Raw genomic sequence first — 16,191 nt, forward strand, 5'->3', positions numbered from 1 at the left:
AAGCCCTGGGCCCTGAGCCCCGGGGGTATCTTGTTCTGAATATCACAAATTCCCTGGTTTCTCAAAGTAGGACTGGAGGGTCCAATGACATAGATGGGAGCCCCCAACCCCACACTCCACTGTATAAAGAGGCAGAGACTCTGAAGTCTGGGGCCAGTGAGGAATTCCTGGTTCCTCTGGGCTACATGATTTCAGTAAGTAAATGTGGCTAGGTAGAAGAGAGGAGAAACAGAGGAAAGGAAAGAGAAAGGGACAGAGGGAAAGAGAAGAAAAGAGGGAGGGGAAGGGAAAGAGAAAGGAACCATCTGGTCTGTGACTCTGAGACAGAGGGAGAGGGCTGCTGGCTTGCCATTAGCTCCTCTTTATGCTCTTGCCCTTCTCCAGGAAGGCTTCCAGATCATTCAGCCTCTCTTCTGTGTGTGGGGCCCCTCCACTCTTCTCTACCTGTACGTTGTTATTATAGGTGGTCATGAGTAGGTCTTTCTGTAGCCTGCTGCAAAGGCTCCGTCAAAGGATGGAGTGAGCACGGCTTAGCCCAGCAGGTTTACTCTCTCCATTGGGAGGGTGGCCTCCTGCTACCCTTTGCCTCGGCTAGATCACCTCTAAAGCCTGCTGACTCTGACCTTCCATGATCCACAAGATCCGGGGAAGGAGAATCAACCCCCTAGTAGAACCTGATCTGGCAGCTCTCAGAAAACCATGGTGTCAGGGAAGGAGGGCTTAATGCCACCATAGACCAAAGCCCTCACTCCCTCAGCTCCCTGTGGTGGGGCCCTAGCAGAGTAGTGCCCAGTGAGGAGCGTGGATGGATGGGTGTCTTCTTGAACTGGCAACCACCAGTGGGGGTCTCAGTCCCAGAGCTCTACCCCTGCCTTGCAAGTAATAACTCTAGATCACAGGGGCCATTCTGGAGAGTTCTGGCTATCAGAACAGAGGGGAAGCCTTGGCTCTTGCTCAGGATTCAGGGAAGGCAAGGTAGACAAAGGGCATGTTAGGGTACCAGGTTAAAGCCAGGTCAGTGGTCAGAGGGAATTGGATGCCAAGCTGCAGACAGGTTGCCAAGCCAGCCTCAGACAGCACACCTCCTCCTTTCTTACTGTGGCTTTCCAAGAGTCCAGCCCAGGGCTGACTCCAAGCCAGCAGCCATTTAAAGACTCCCTTATTAAGACATGCAAGAGGCATTTGGAAGGGGGCTGTGGTAGGCGGAATAACAACCCCTCAGATGTCCATGTCCTAATCCCTAGAACCCATAACTATGTTACTTAGCTGGCAAAAGGGATTTTGCAGGTCTGATTAAGTTAAAGACCTTGAGATGGGGAGATTATCCTGGATTATCTGAGTGGACTCAATGTAATCACAGGGGGTCTTATAAGGGAAAGAGGGAGGCAGGAGACTCAGAAAAGGAGGTTAAGAATAGAAGCAGATGTCAGAATAATGCACTTGCTGGCTGGAAGGGGGCCATAAGCCATGGACTATGGGCAGCCTCTAGAAGCTGGAAAAGGCAAGGACATGGATGTCCCCCTAGAGCCTCTAGGAATGAAAGGATGAAGCCAAAAGCCCTGCTGACAACTGATTTTTGCCCAGTGAAACCCACTTAGGCTTCTGACCCCCAGAAATGTAAAATAATAGACTGATGTTGTTTTAAGCCATATGTTCATAGCAATTTGTTACAGTAGCAATAGGAAACAAATGTAGTAGGCATTCAGGGAAGTTTGACCCAAACTCTATTTTGAGGAATCAGAGAGAGAAGCCCCATAGATGATACCTTTTCCTGGTATGGTTTAGAAAGAGTGTCCTTAGAAGTCTGGGTGATGTATGCAATGATCCCCAGCTCTTCTAGTGACAATAATGAAATCTTTCTTCAGCTTCCCACACCCAGCCTTGCCACCTTGGACTCCAGGAGCAGAAATGCCCTTTTAGTTAGGATTTTCACAGTCTTTTTCACAAAAGCAGGGACTAGCCCAAGGCTGCACTAAGACAGGACATCAGTGCTAGAGGGTTCCAAACCTCTGGCACGGCCCAGAGACCCAGAGGCCGTAGTGCCAGGCTGGGTTCTGCCTCCCAGGCAGCTGGGCTTTTCTGAGCACTTTCCTCCAATTAGAAATCATATTTAAACAGTGTAGGAAATAAGAGCAAGGCCTTGGAGACAGAATACATCAAGCGGGACATTTAATTTGATTTAGGGAAAATGAGGCAAACATTTGAGAACCTAAATAACTAACCAGTAATTAAACTAACAACGGGAATGCCCTTGCACTACAACCCGGCAAGCACAGTGGCCTTTATGGACTGTATTTACAAAGAGACCTGACAACATAATTAGTCCTGTAAATTTTACGCAGCCTGCAGCTGAGGAGTGATGGATTTTGTGTGTGGAGGATGAACGGGGAGAAATGAGGTGGATGAATTTCCATTTTCAGTAAATGAAATTAACACTGCTTAATTAGTGAAGCTGACAAATAAATGATCAGGAAAGATTTAAATCCCTACAAGTGTATCTCTGGCCTTGGCAGGCTCAGAGATCGGCCAGGATGTGATCGGACAGAGTGGGAAAGGGTTCAGTGCTGGGACTCAGGGCCTGACTTTGGCTCCTCTTGAGGGCTGCCCTCAGAGGGAGGCTGGGCTGAAGGGCAGCTGGCTCCTCTGTCTTTCTTAGGGGTGGCCCACTGTGAAGCTTCCCCCTCATCTCTTGTAAGCTAGTCAGGACCACACAGAGTGTCCAGGATCTCCTCCACCATCCCTGCCCAACGGGCCATGAGGAGTTCCCATTTCCCTGCTATCAACTGGCTAATGGGCTGGAAAGGATCCCTTCAGTGTAGCAGGCTGATATAATTGCATTCCAGCTTTGCCCCATGGGCCACCCCTTCCTAGACTACTTTCCCTTGCCCTCTGGCAGTGTTCCTCCATCTGCTTTCACCTGCTCACAGCATCTCTACTTTGCTGAGACACAGGAGCCTGGCCCTAGGGGGCACCCCAGTCTCTGCTTTACATGTAGCTTGACATGCCCACCACCTCATCCCCAAGAGCCACACAGTGAAGGCAAGTGCAAATGCTTCTGTAGTATTGCAGGCAAGTGCCTGGACTCCCTTTTCCCTACCTCTTGCTCCTGGCCTGGCCTGGCTCCAGCCACTCTGCTCTGTGCCCAAATAGAATGGCCACAGTCCTACTTAGGCATGTGCCTACGCCTGCCAAAGTCCTTCTTAGCTGCATTATAGAATAAATATCAGGCAAAAGGAGGCCCAAGCTGAGTTTATCAGGGTCAAATCCAACAGTAAATCCACATTCTCCCTCCAGTGTTTGTCTGTATGAGGCAAAGTCTGATGACAGGAGGCTGGCATCTGGGAGTTTCCAAAGACAGTGTGATGGATGCTGTTGAGCCAGCTGCTCCTCACAATGACCTCATCCAGTGACGAGGGTGCTCTTTGCCTGCCTCAGCTTTGCTCTCTTTTTTTCTGGGCCGGGGGGGGGGGGGCGCCTCTGGGCACTCTAGAGCACAGGACTCCCAGAGGTGATCTCAAAAGTGAATGCAGGAGCCCTTCCGAGTCCCAGGTAAGCCTGGTTCTGCTTGGGCCTCTGCAGAGTGGTGCTGAGATCTGCAAGGCTCTAGCTGGTCGATAACTCCTTTGCTAGTGGCAGTAACAGCAAATACCACCACTGCTGCTTCTGGGGCCTGCTCTCTAGAGTAGGTAGGGGACTTATCTGATTCTCCTCCATCCCTACGGCCCTCTCTCTCTGCTTAGGTCCCCTAAGAGTCCTGCGGGAAAGCCAGGGGACAGAATGGCAGACAAATCAGCAATTACTGTCCTTTACATGTCAGTGGTTCCTATAGTTCATAGGGCCCATTTGCTTTTCTTTCAAGTGAGTCTAGCAACAACCCTGGATGGAATTCTGGCAAGTGTCGCCTCTTCATGTCACCAACAAGGAAACCAAGGCTCAGAGCAGCTTCTGTCCTCAGGTCACACCACTGGAAAGTAACCCTCTAGTCAGAAGTTCTACAACTGACTGGTACTACCCAGGCATGTGGATATGACCAGCAAGGGACAAAGAGGCCCTTCCTGGGTGTATGCTTGCCTAAAGGAGGCTGCTGGGCCTGTCAGGCTTAGGGTCATCTATTCCTTACTTCTCCACCACTACTGACTAAAGCTGCCCCTATGGATAGCCTCTGCATGACCCCAACCAGCTGCCCCTGCTTCTGGCACTGGGTGGGAGGAGGATGGGGCAAGAACTGATGTGGTTTCCCTCCCACCTGCTAGGGAGCCTCCCCCACCCTCGCTTCAGTCCTGGGCAGAGAGCCTGAGCTGAGAGCAGCCTCACAGGGGGTCCACACCCACTCCTGGGAGGGCCTGCCCAACCCCCAGGCCCTGTTCCAGGCCCAGTAGCTGCAGCAGAGGGGGAGGAATGTGCTAGTTCCCTGCCAGAGGGGGAGGGTGCTTCCAGCTTGGCAGCAGCCCACCCTCAGGAGTGGGGACACAAAGCGGGCATTTAGGGCATCCTCAAAGGCAGCCCAGACCACGAGACTGGGAGCAGCTCCAAGGTCTCCTCCCTGAGAGGAATAATAAACACCAACTCCTCCTTGCCCTCCCTCCCACTCCTCAACCCTGGTCAAAGAAAGGGCTGGGTGCACAGGCAGTCTGAGGGGTAGGGACCAGGAGCTTGCACGTCTGCCAGGCAGCAGAAGCTTGGAGAATGGAAGGGTTTTCTGTTCATAGATGCTGATCCTCCCAGCCAGAGAACATGCTGTTAGCCTGGAGAGCTGCAGCTAACATGAAGTGTGGGGCCCTCTCCCGTTAGGAAGGAGGAATGTCCAGCCCAGCACGGTGGCAGGGGCTTCTGCTGGGAACATGGAAGATGAAGGGAAAGCAACCTACTACACAGTTCCCACACTGCTGCCTCCTGCTGTGGAGAGACAGGCGGGCCAGCAGGGGCAGCAACAGCCTGGACAATAAACAGTCTTCCAGGGACCTGGAAGAACATGAAGCACCTTGCCTCACTCCTGCCTGCTCCAAAGCCAGGTCAGGAAAGTTCTCTCTCAGCTTCACCATCCACTCTCTCCCCAGGTCTGGTCTAGCCTAACTTCTCATGCTTCCCAAACCCACTTCCCCATTCCCACTCCACAGCTGTGGTCCAGGTCCTGCCATCTCTTTCTGAGGAGCCTCACCAGTCTCCTAAGTGGTTTCCCAGCCCCCAGCCTCATGCCTGCAATACCCCCCTGTTCTGGTTCTGTCCCTGCCCTTCTCAGGTTCCTTCAGTGACTTCCCCTCAGAAGAATGTCATTAAGACTGCCCTCAGGAGAATTTCCAAGCTTCTTGGAATGGCTTATCAAGCCCTTTGGGGGCCAACCCTGGCTCCTTCAATAGTTTCATTTCCTCCCATATCTCTTGTGCCTCTGGACCTTTGCATATGCTATTTTTTTCTGCCAAAAGTGCTCTCCCCTCTTTCTTCACCACAATAACACCTTCAGCGCTCACTTTGGCATAGTCCTTCACCCAGCTCTAACTGCTGGTTGGATTGTCCGTCTTTCCCATTAGACTGTGAGCTCCTTGAAGGCAGTGACTACATCTTAGTCATCTTTCACACCTCACAAAGAGCTCTGCACTGAATAGGTACTAAAGTGTTTGCTGGTTGAGTGAGCAAATGAAAAAATGCCAGATTACTTACAGGAGCCATGTCCCACTGCAAATAGATCATTGTACTTTGGATTCCTGCAAAATAAATATTAGCCCATTGGCCCAGGAAATGAACATGGCTTTCCCATGGACACAACACTGATGCCTAACTACACTGCAGACATCTACTGTTGACTTTAGAGACCTGGGCTGATCCCACAATCCCATAAGCATCCCAGGTCCATTTTTTCCTCTAATGCTACATATCATCCTCAAGGTGGTTGGTTAAGCGCAGTACAAGCGCCCTGCTCAGGCGCTCAGGGGCTCTGGGTTTGCGGCAATGTCTATACTTACCAGCAGAGGGCGGTGACAGCCAGGCGCTTGGCTTTGTCGTTTTGGAACTTCCAGAGCGGCAGCAGTGTACCCTCCTGGTCTCGGTACTCATCAGCAGCATCCTCGTAGTACTTGAAATCTTAAATGCACCCACACTGAATCAGCCCTGGGACTGCCATTTTATGGCAAACCCATGTCTGCCACTTTCTGTCTGTACCTCCTTGGCCAAAACAGGCTCTGTGTTTCAAAGTGGGAATAGTAATAGTACCTATCTCGAAGGACTGTTGTGAGGATTAATTATACTTAGAAAAATACCTGGCACACAGTAAGCTTTGTATATGTGTCATTGTTACTGTCATCACTGCTATTGGAGGCAAATTACAATAAAGTAGCCATGCCCTCCTAGATAAAATCCCAGGTTTGTCCATCTTCACATCCGCTGCTTATGCTCCACTATGGTGAAGAAAGCTGCGTGGATCCCTGAACTGGGTTCTCTGAACTCAAGTTCATCTCCTGCCCTAAATCATCGCTGCCTCCTGCTTCCTCTGACTTGGTAGAAGCACCATCCATCTTACCACTTAGCTAAACCGGAAACCTGGATAATCCTTGACTAATCTCTTTCTGTCATCTCTCATATTTTCCTTCTACTTCTTTAATCCATTCATTTTTTTCCCCAAACCCATAGTCAATGCCCAAGAACCATCTCCTGGGTTATTACATCCTCCTCCTAATTGGTCTCCCCACCTCCGATAATTCCTCCTCCAGTCTGTGCTCCCCAGAGCTACCTGAGTGAAAACAAATAAATCGCCTCACCACACTACCTCCTCCACCCCACTGAAAATCCCTCCATGACTCCCTTTGTACAGGGCTTCCTGGTCAAACCAAGACTCCAAGCCATGACTTCCATGGCATTTCCAGCTAAGTATTCATGTAACCTCTATATCAAATAGTGTCTAAAATGTCCCGCTCTTCCATCTTCCTGGCAGACTCCCACTCAGTGCAGATCCTCTGTGATTAAATTCCCTCTCCTCTGTGAGGCCTTCATTTTCTTGTTGAGCAGAATTCATTGCTTCCTTCATTTCAGCCCTGCCTCTTCTCTACTGAAATATCTGTCACGCTGTGTTGCTTCTATTTATCCTTTTGCCTGTCTCGCCTACCAGACAGCTCCTGAGGAGCAGATAGCTTGTTATATTCATCACTGGACTCGAAGTGCCTAGCACAGTGCCAGCCACACAGCAGACACCCAATGACTGTTCAAAGAATGCAATGAAATAAATCACCAGAAGTGAAAAGTTTCTCAGTCTTTTTTCCAACCAAGGGTGACCCATTAGAAAACTAATGCTCTCACCCAACATGGTCAAGGACATGCCCAGGCACTGCCCCAGCCTTGAGGTCATGGAACTACACTCAAACCTCAAAAATATCTCAGAACAACAACAAAAAATTAGAGTGATCAGAGGCATGAGCCTTGATCATATCAGAGATCCCTGAGCTTAGGCAATCTTTGAATATACATCATTTCAGAGAGGAGATTAATTGGGAACACTTCTCTGCTTTCACTTCTTCATGACTAGACTTTCCCAAAGGGAAAAGAGTATGCAATTAAAAAAAAATCAAAGTTCAATGCATTTTTATGTGATTGTGTTCTTATAAATGAAAAAGGTTCACCAAGGCCAATTTCTCCATGGATATTAATAGTGTTTGCAGCCCTTTCGGTGGGCTGGTTGGAGAGGCTGGGTTTCAGAAAGCCAAGCTGTGTGAGTGACAAATTCATTCACAGCTGCTGTGTACTTTGACAGCTTTGAAAAGCACTCAAGGTCGTTTTCCAGCCTGAATGATAACAAGGGGGCTTGTTTAGGCTGCTGGTCTTGGCAGCCTTGGTTTCTATGTCCCATGGGTGAGCAATGAGCATCAAGTCACCAAGAAGAGCCCTAGGCTGTCAGCAAAGGAGACCAGCCAGCAACGAGGAGCTGCCAACTTTGGGGAGGCAGCTGCTCCAAATAAATGCACAACCTCTTAGGGAAATACAAGCCACTTGGGAATGTGCTGTTCATGCCATGGGAAGGATTCTGTTTCCCTGGCTCTGTCAAAGACACCAGAATTTCCCAGGCCCCCAGGATTTAAGCATTTCTGAATCAATCTCTTTCTTCACTTCATTACTAATTAATCACCAGCATAGACTTATTGAATGTTTATTTGAAATGTCTCTTCCAGCTCAGTGGCCCTGTAGCATTGTGCTGAAGGGCTTAGGCTATGGATCCAAGGGGCCCATGATCAAGTCCTGATTGCTCCACTCACTCCTCATACTAGCTATGGTTTTGAATGAGTGGCAATAGTCCAGATTTCTCACCTACAAAATGGAGAGAATATTGGTATCCATCTGACAGTGTGGAGGTCAGGACAATATAAAGTAATATATGCAAATTGCACAGCACAATGCCCAGTATATGGGTCATTCCTAGGGAATACTGGTGCTGGTTTTTCACTATGATAACTGTATCCTTTTCTCCCCTGGAAAAGGTATGTTGAGGCCCATTCCACCCCACATCTGAACCTCATCTTCATCTCTGTCCCTGTATTTGGCCAATCACATCCTTCTCTGGCCATGCTCTCAATGAGCTATGTTCCCGCCTGGACAGTATCTTTAAACTGTCTGCAGGAAAAGCTCAGATTCCCTGAGATATTCTAGGTCCTTCATTAACTGGCTCTAATCACCTCCATAACCTGAACTCTCCCTACTTTCCAACAAACCCCTGTTTGAGTCACTGAGCCAGCTGCCCTTTATCCTCAGAGTCCATTCCAATTTGTTTTTACCACCAAGTCACTGCTCATGCTGTCCCTCACCCAGTGAAAACATCTGCCTTTCTGCTAATCTCCCATTCAACCTCTGCTTATCCCTTGGCATTTAGCTTATCCCTCCCTGCTGCCTTCCTTTACTGCTGCCACTCATCCCTTCCTCCATTCTTGAGGATCCCCAGAGCAGTTTCAGTCTGTATTGTAGTATTTATATTGTCTCCAAGATGGACACAGTAGAGACAAGAATTAGGAAGCTCAAGACCTAGATTTGGGTCCTCTCTGCCATTCACTAGCCAGGTAGACTTGGATTTAGCTTCCTCTTGTGTAAAGTAGGGGTAATACTCTCTGCTCTCTGCCTGACTCCCTGGGCTGTTGGGAAGTGATCCATTGGATCACTAATGTGCAGGTGTTTTTGCTGCACCATTGTCAGATCTCATCAATAGACCCATTTTTTTTTCTTATTCCATTATTTGTAGTAGACCTGTGTATGCCATGTCTTCCAGGTGATATCCAGAGGAGGGAAGGATTAGTTTTTCTCCCCTTGCATCTACAGACCTAGTATGGGACACTCATGGCTTATACGAAGAATTTTTAAAAATATTTATTTATTTTAGAGAGAAAAAGCACAGAGATGACAGAGGAAGATGAAGAAGGAGAGAAGCAGAACCCCACTGAACACAGAGCCCATAAATCTTGATCCCAGGACCCTGAAATCATAACCTGAGCTGAAATCAAGAGTTGGATGCTCAACCAGCTGAGATACCCAGGCACCCCATGAGGAATTTTGTTTTTGTTTTTATTTCTTTTTTTTAATTTTTATTTATTTATGATAGTCACACAGAGAGAGAGAGAGAGAGGCAGAGACACAGGCAGAGGGAGAAGCAGGCTCCATGCACTGGGAGCCTGATGTGGGACTCGATCCCAGGACCCCGGAATCACTCCCCGAGCCAAAGATGCTCAACAGCTGAGTCACCCAGGTGCCCCATGAGGAATTTTTAATACAGGCTATAATAGTAGTTGTCAGCACTTCAAATCTTACCTTGAGCAACATCATCATAAGTGTTCTGGTTGACCATCCGCTCCACAATTTTAGCCGCCTGAGTCACTTTGGTGATGTCATCACTCTGTGGAGATAGAGAGGCCACAGGTCCTCATACTAGCACCTGGAAATGTTATGCCTCAAGCCACAGTCAAGATGTACAATTGTGTCTCTGACACCACCCACCCCAGATAACTCTGTAAAGATATCTCTTCATGTGTCAAGGACCAGCTCACCTCCCCACCCCCTTTTGGGAATGCCCAGCTCAAAAATGGCACAAGGAGTCTGCACTGCCATACTTGGCTCCTGGGCACAGCCTGCCTCATGATCTTTCATTCTGAGCTTATTCAGAAGGCATATCTTGGAGTACAACATAGGACATTGAAGAGATCCCAGGAAGGGTATTGGAGGGAAGAACAGAAAAGGGAAGGTAAGAGCCTTCTTCAGTGGAGACAGAGAGGTTTCACCATTTCAGGAAATGACAAAGACTCCCATTAAAGAGAGCTTCTGGTCCAATTTATTTACTTAAGAGTTGAGGAAGACATAGAAGCCCAGAGAGGGGCAGAGATATGCTTGTATACCAGAAGTACAAGGCAGAAATGACTCCTAATCCAAGACTTTGCCCACTGCAGGAAGGAACCAGATGAGTGCGCAGCTTGAGCAGCTCAACATGGCTAGGTCCATGGCTCTTGAAAACGAGATATCCCAGGAGTGTCAGCATCAGGTGGTAGAGCTACACAGACCTGCATTCCCTTCCCATCCCATGGATTAGGAGCCAAGTGGCAACTTTAGGCAAGTTATTTCTCTGAGTCTGAGTCTGAGTACACATGATACAGCAGGGATGAATAATGGCACCTGCACCATAGGGTCACTGTACTATACTAGCAACTGTACATAATATTGGGTTGTTACAACAATCTTGCAAAGTATCTTTAGGATGTCTTTCCAATGAGGAAACAGGTTAGAAAACCCCAGCTAATAAGTAGCAAAGACAGGATACAAACTCAGCTCTGTGGACTCTAGGTCCCAAGCCCTCAGCTTCACACAGAAAGCCAGTCCCTCACTAGCCTGAACACCCTTGCCTTATCCTGGCAGACTCAGGGTTTTTGATGTGCTCTGAAGACAGAATGTGGGGATCCCTGGGTGGCGCAGCGGTTTGGCGCCTGCCTTTGGCCCAGGGCGCGATCCTGGAGACCCGGGATCGAATCCCATGTCGGGCTCCCAGTGCATGGAGCCTGCTTCTCCCTCTGCCTCTGTCTCTGCCTCTCTCTCTCTCTCTGTGACTATCATAAATTAAAAAAAAAAAGACAGAATGTGGTGGACTTCAGTCTCCCTTGTTCTGGATATTATGCTACTTGAACAGACATAGCTCTTCCTTAGTTCTGACTAAACTTGTGGCCTCTGAACCCTTTCTCCCATTCCTGTCCTAATCTTTCAGATCAGACAAACTTGCTTTCATTTCTGTACATTCATCCAAATCATGAATGAGACAAACCTGAGATCTATTACTCCAGGGTATCATGGAATTATTCCACTTTCTCCCTTCCCATGCACTTGAGTTTTATATCAACTTCATCAGATGCAAGTCACTGAAGAAGAGGTCACTCTTCATGCACTGGGCCTGAGCAAAGGGCCACTCTATTTTACAGACAGCTAGGAGCAGTTCTTGGGATTCCCAATTAAAACTCAATTGCCTTATGTAGTGGTTGTACACTAAGTATTCAGTGTCCTGCCTCCACTGTAGCTTCTTCGTTCAGAGGGCTGGTATCTTCCTGCATCACAGCCTTCAATGTCAACCAAATTGGAAGATTTAAGTGTAGTCCTTCTTCCCTGGGCATGTTAGACACCAAGTCTGATAGACATGTTAGGCACCAAAGGCTTGGACCGAAGGACAATTTTCAGCCACAGGGACATTTCTTCTGTTTTCTAGGTCCTGGCAGCTGCAGTTAAGGTTTCTGCAATAATGGTCCTAGGACACAGCCTATAGCCAAACAGCCTATAGCCAAACCATTGATGGATCTTCAAGTGAAATGTGACCCAGGCAAATAGCCCCTCTGAAGCTGCTAACTTCTAGGTAATAGTACAGGGGAAGTCAGGGGTCTGGACAGGGCAACCTATGGGGCAAGGACTTCATCTTTCACCTCAGGGTTCCAGTACCCAGCATGATCACAAGTGCTTGGTCTGTAGTTGAATGAAACTGAATTGGGGCAGTTCATATTAAGCCAAGGCAGGGAACCCTCAAAGCTCTTGTAAAGTGTGATTTTTATCAGGGACATGGATTTGAGTGGAAGTGGGGATACCTTAGACAAAGCAAAATTTCCTTTAACTCATCTGGTTTCTATAGCAGAGCCACTTCCCAGAGTTGCCTGGGAACTCTCCAAGGTGCTGAACCCAGACCTCAGCTTCCTATGGCCCTCATCTTTCCCACTCCATTGCAGGTCAAACTCAATCTGATATCCATACTGTGACTCTGGCTCCTGACCCAACTTTCTCTCTGTTGAAGGGACAAATGTGGTCCTTCAGCACTCCCCGTGGTGATCTTCCCTGTGGTGACCTATCACTATAACTTCCATGATGATCTCCAACCTATACAGGCTATACCCACAGTGAGCCCCCCAACTATTACCTCTATAATGACTTCTATATGGTTCTTTACAGTAAAAATCCAGCCCAGAATGACCACATCCAGTGGCCTGGACTTGCTGGTGACTGTGATCAGCTTTGACTTGGCTCCTGGCCCATAAGACTCACCATAAAAATTGGGTACAAGTAAACACAAGGACTGAAGGTCAAAGAGCAAATCACTCTCCCAAACCCCAAGAGCCCTGCTCAGGGAGGTGGTGCCTTATTCTCATATCCCACACCACCCTGAGAAGACTCCTGAGCTCTTTCAAGGTGTACATTGGGCTTTCAATAACATTTATGTCTTCTGTTGCCCCCTAACCCAATAATCTTGAATCCTATACAAGATTGGAGAGAGGTGTGGATTGCCAGAGGCTGTAAGTCTTCTCACATGTTTCTACAAGGAAACAACTCTTCATACTTCAACATTAGCACTCCCCTTAAGGTCTGTGACATTATTTCAGATAGACAGGCTTCTCTACCCAGAGACCAAGATCCCACTCAGTTATTCTCTGTGACAGAGCCATAGGAACCTCCATCAAACCTGGGACTCCATAGATGTCATCTTCCTCATGGCCATCTTCCCCATTTTTTTAGCCACTGGTGTCTTTGCCTTCTCTTTCTCTTTGGTCTTTTCCTGCTTCTCAAGCTCCTCTACATAGGCATCATAGATCTCCCACTAGGCAAGGGCAAGATGAGAAGGATCATCACAGGGCAAAATCTTCAGCCAGCCAACTCCTATTCAGCTTCTAAAGCTTGAGGAATAGATTATATCAACCCCTGTCACATGTCTCTATAGCATCCCCTACTTGGCCTACTGTAGTTATATATTCAATGTCTATCTTCTCTGCTGCCAGCTTGAGGACAGAAATGAAGGAGCTCTCAGGGCACCTCTGGGATGAACTTTCCACCTCAGGCTCCTTATCAGCTGGAGATCAGTATTGTTCCAACCTACAGACCCCACTAGGCAAAACAAATGGGCAAATATTACGCTAGCTCACATTTTTCTTGGTGAATTATAAGACTCTGAAGTAGAATATTTTAAAAATGTTTCCCCCATGGAGATGTAATAAGCTTTACTAGTTCATGTTGGCGGTCTACCACACTGACAACACCTTGTGAGCATAAAAAGGTAAACGGAAAGTAAATGATGGGTGCCTGGGTGGTTCAGTCAGTTAAGTGTCTGACTCTTGGTTTCAGCTCAGGTCACTATCTCATGATCATGGAATTGAGCCCCATGCTGGACTCCACACTCAGCATAGAGTCTGCTTGAGATTCTTTCCCCCTCTCTCCCCCTCTCCCTCTGCTTCTCCCCCTCTGCTCCTCCCCTGCTCACTCTCTCTCTGTCTCTAAAATAAATAAATTAAAAAAAATAAAAAATAAAATAAATAAATCTTTTTTTTAAAAGTAAGGGGATCCCTGCTAACTGGATCTGACACCAATAGGAGCTCCAGGATAGTAGCAAGGAAGCACCAAGGATCTGGGACTGGGCAAAAATTCTGGATCACATTCTGTGGTCTCCAGAGTTGGGCAGTCACTGCCACCTGGAGGCCAGATAGACACACCTTACATTAATGATTCACCCATGGGCCAGTATTCCACACTACAACATAATTCAATGTTTGTTATCTTATTCAGAGCCTTCTTACAATTCTGTGAGGCTGCTTATCATCCTCATTTGACAGAGAAAAAGAAATTGATGCATTAAGGGTGACATGGTTTGCCCAGGATCTTATAGTATGAGCAGCAAAGCTGGGGGCTGAGCTCAGGGCTCCTAGCACCATATCCTGCCCAAATCCGAATGGTTATCCAGTAGGATTTGAGGGAGAAGGAGGGTCTGCAGGAACAATGAAAGCTGCTAGAAGGGCAAGCTAGAGTGCTAACACTTCAGAGTCAGCCTTGGGATACCATGAGCTGCAGAGAGTCAGAAGCCATGCCTTTTCCCCTCTTTGACAGCCTTGCCCTGGAGGGCATGTAGCTGATCTAGAGTTCCCTGGGTGGTGACCTACTGTCTCATATGTCAAGTGTTCAGAACCTGGATAAGGAACAGAAGGATGGATGAATGAGGAGGGCAAACTGCCAGAGGAATCTTTGACAAAGATGCACGGGGTAGGTGGCTGGAGGTGTGGTGATGACTTTTAAACTTACCCAGGGTCTTACCTGATTGGCTGTGGCTGAAAAGTTTGTCCTGGGAGGAGGTTCCATCTGGCATTCTCGGTCCTAGAGAACAATGACAATGGGAAACCCATAGAAAGCCCTCAACTCCTTCTCACTTAACCCAACAGTATATCTATAAGTGAAGTAGTTCAGTTGGAGCAGTGGGAGGGGTGGGACATGGAACTGGGGAAGTAAAGAGGGCCTGAATAAAGGACCAAATGATGCAGTAAAAGCCTACGTTTTCCTTCTAAGCCTCCTTCAGAAGAAGCCTAAGCTAGAAATCAGGGGCAATGAAGCCTGATTATCCCAGTTTCAATCAAGAAAAACTCCAAGTGGGGGATGGACAGGTCTCTGGCCAGCTTCCTGTTGCAAGACACAGAGGTCAGCCCCTGGCAAGCTACTGGGCTAATATCCTTCACCCTGACAAGACTTCCTCCTAATACTGGGGTCTCTGGCTCCACCAGAGGAATACACTCCCTTTTCCTTGTATATCATGCAAATTACTGAAGAGGGACTATACAGCATGATTAGGAGTACTAAAACCCATCCCATAGACCTCTGCCCTCCATTCATAGGTTGGTTTCTGTAAAGCACTGTCTTATATATGTGGATATCTCCCCTGAAACCCTGAGAGGTTCTTTCAGCCTGGTACTCAGAGCCCTCCATACTTATGAGCCAGGGAACTTTTATAGCCTTTTCCAGCTAGTCTATTACAGACCATCAGCTTCAATCAAACTGGCTCTGAGTCCTGCCTCCCTGGCACATTCTGGCCTCCCCTAACTCCCCCAGATCTTATCCTCTCCAAGCCTGTACATGCTTTGGTCTCAGTGAAGGGTTTCAGACTCCTTGTTATCCACTCTGAACTCCCACCAGGTTGGCTTACAAGGACCCAAACACATGCTCCCAGCTCTCCTCGGCCTGTGCCTCTCATCCTTCCAAGCTAAGGGCTGCTGAGACTGGGAGCAGGCCTGCTCATTTCCTGCCATGCAAAGTGCAGAGCTTCAAGGTAGAGGCACTGCGGTGGGGGCTGCTCTACCCGGAGAGGGTTGTTTAAGGTCTGTGAGGCCCTCTCACTGAAGTTGAACTTGTTGGTGAGCTTTCGCTCCTTGGGCTGCTTAGGAGTCATCAATTCTTCTTCAGTCACTTTTTCAGCTACCTGGAAAAAAAGACCCACAGGATCAGGGATCAGCTGTGAGAAGAAGGTGGTGGGGAGTCAACGGTGGGGAGAAGTCATGTCCTAGGAGAGGATGGAAGTAGGAGAGGGTGATAATGCAAGAGGTATTGGTACCTGCAGCCTCTAACCTCTCACCTTCAGCTCTACCTCCAACAAGTTAACCCCTACAGCTTTCATCCACACCTGGAGCTGGAAGGGGAGGAATGGGAGCAATATTATACTGTACCTCAGCTACAGGCATATCTGTTTGACTCCCAGCTTCAGTTTCAGCTTCTGCTTCCTTAAGCTCTTCTTCTTCTTCAAGAATTTCAGTTTCAGAAATCACCACCTTAGTGGACTCCTGAGAACCTTGGTAAGAAATTGCAGGTGAACCCAAAGCCCGGGCCTACTCTCCCACCCCCTGGCAGGGCCAGGCTTTCTTGGTTTCTGCCTTTGAGACCTCAGCTATACCACAGTTCTCATGG

At 48.1% G+C, this 16,191-nt stretch overlaps 1 protein-coding gene across 1 annotated transcript in view; it reads right to left on the reverse strand.

The window, feature by feature from the left end:
• DNAI1 (dynein axonemal intermediate chain 1) overlaps positions 1 to 16,191 on the reverse strand; it is a 61,224-nt gene that overhangs the window by 17,719 nt on the left and 27,314 nt on the right. Inside the window, exons 6-12 of the mRNA XM_041764538.1 lie at positions 15,954 to 16,075; positions 15,590 to 15,709; positions 14,557 to 14,616; positions 12,941 to 13,075; positions 9,775 to 9,859; positions 5,961 to 6,078; positions 5,659 to 5,702 (exon numbers count right to left, since the gene is read on the reverse strand). Of these exons, the coding sequence (XP_041620472.1) occupies positions 5,659 to 5,702; positions 5,961 to 6,078; positions 9,775 to 9,859; positions 12,941 to 13,075; positions 14,557 to 14,616; positions 15,590 to 15,709; positions 15,954 to 16,075 (684 nt within the window). The remainder of the gene's footprint in view (positions 1 to 5,658; positions 5,703 to 5,960; positions 6,079 to 9,774; positions 9,860 to 12,940; positions 13,076 to 14,556; positions 14,617 to 15,589; positions 15,710 to 15,953; positions 16,076 to 16,191) is intronic.

This window comes from Vulpes lagopus, chromosome 7, assembly GCF_018345385.1.
Source record: "Vulpes lagopus strain Blue_001 chromosome 7, ASM1834538v1, whole genome shotgun sequence".
NCBI lineage: Eukaryota > Metazoa > Chordata > Mammalia > Carnivora > Canidae > Vulpes > Vulpes lagopus.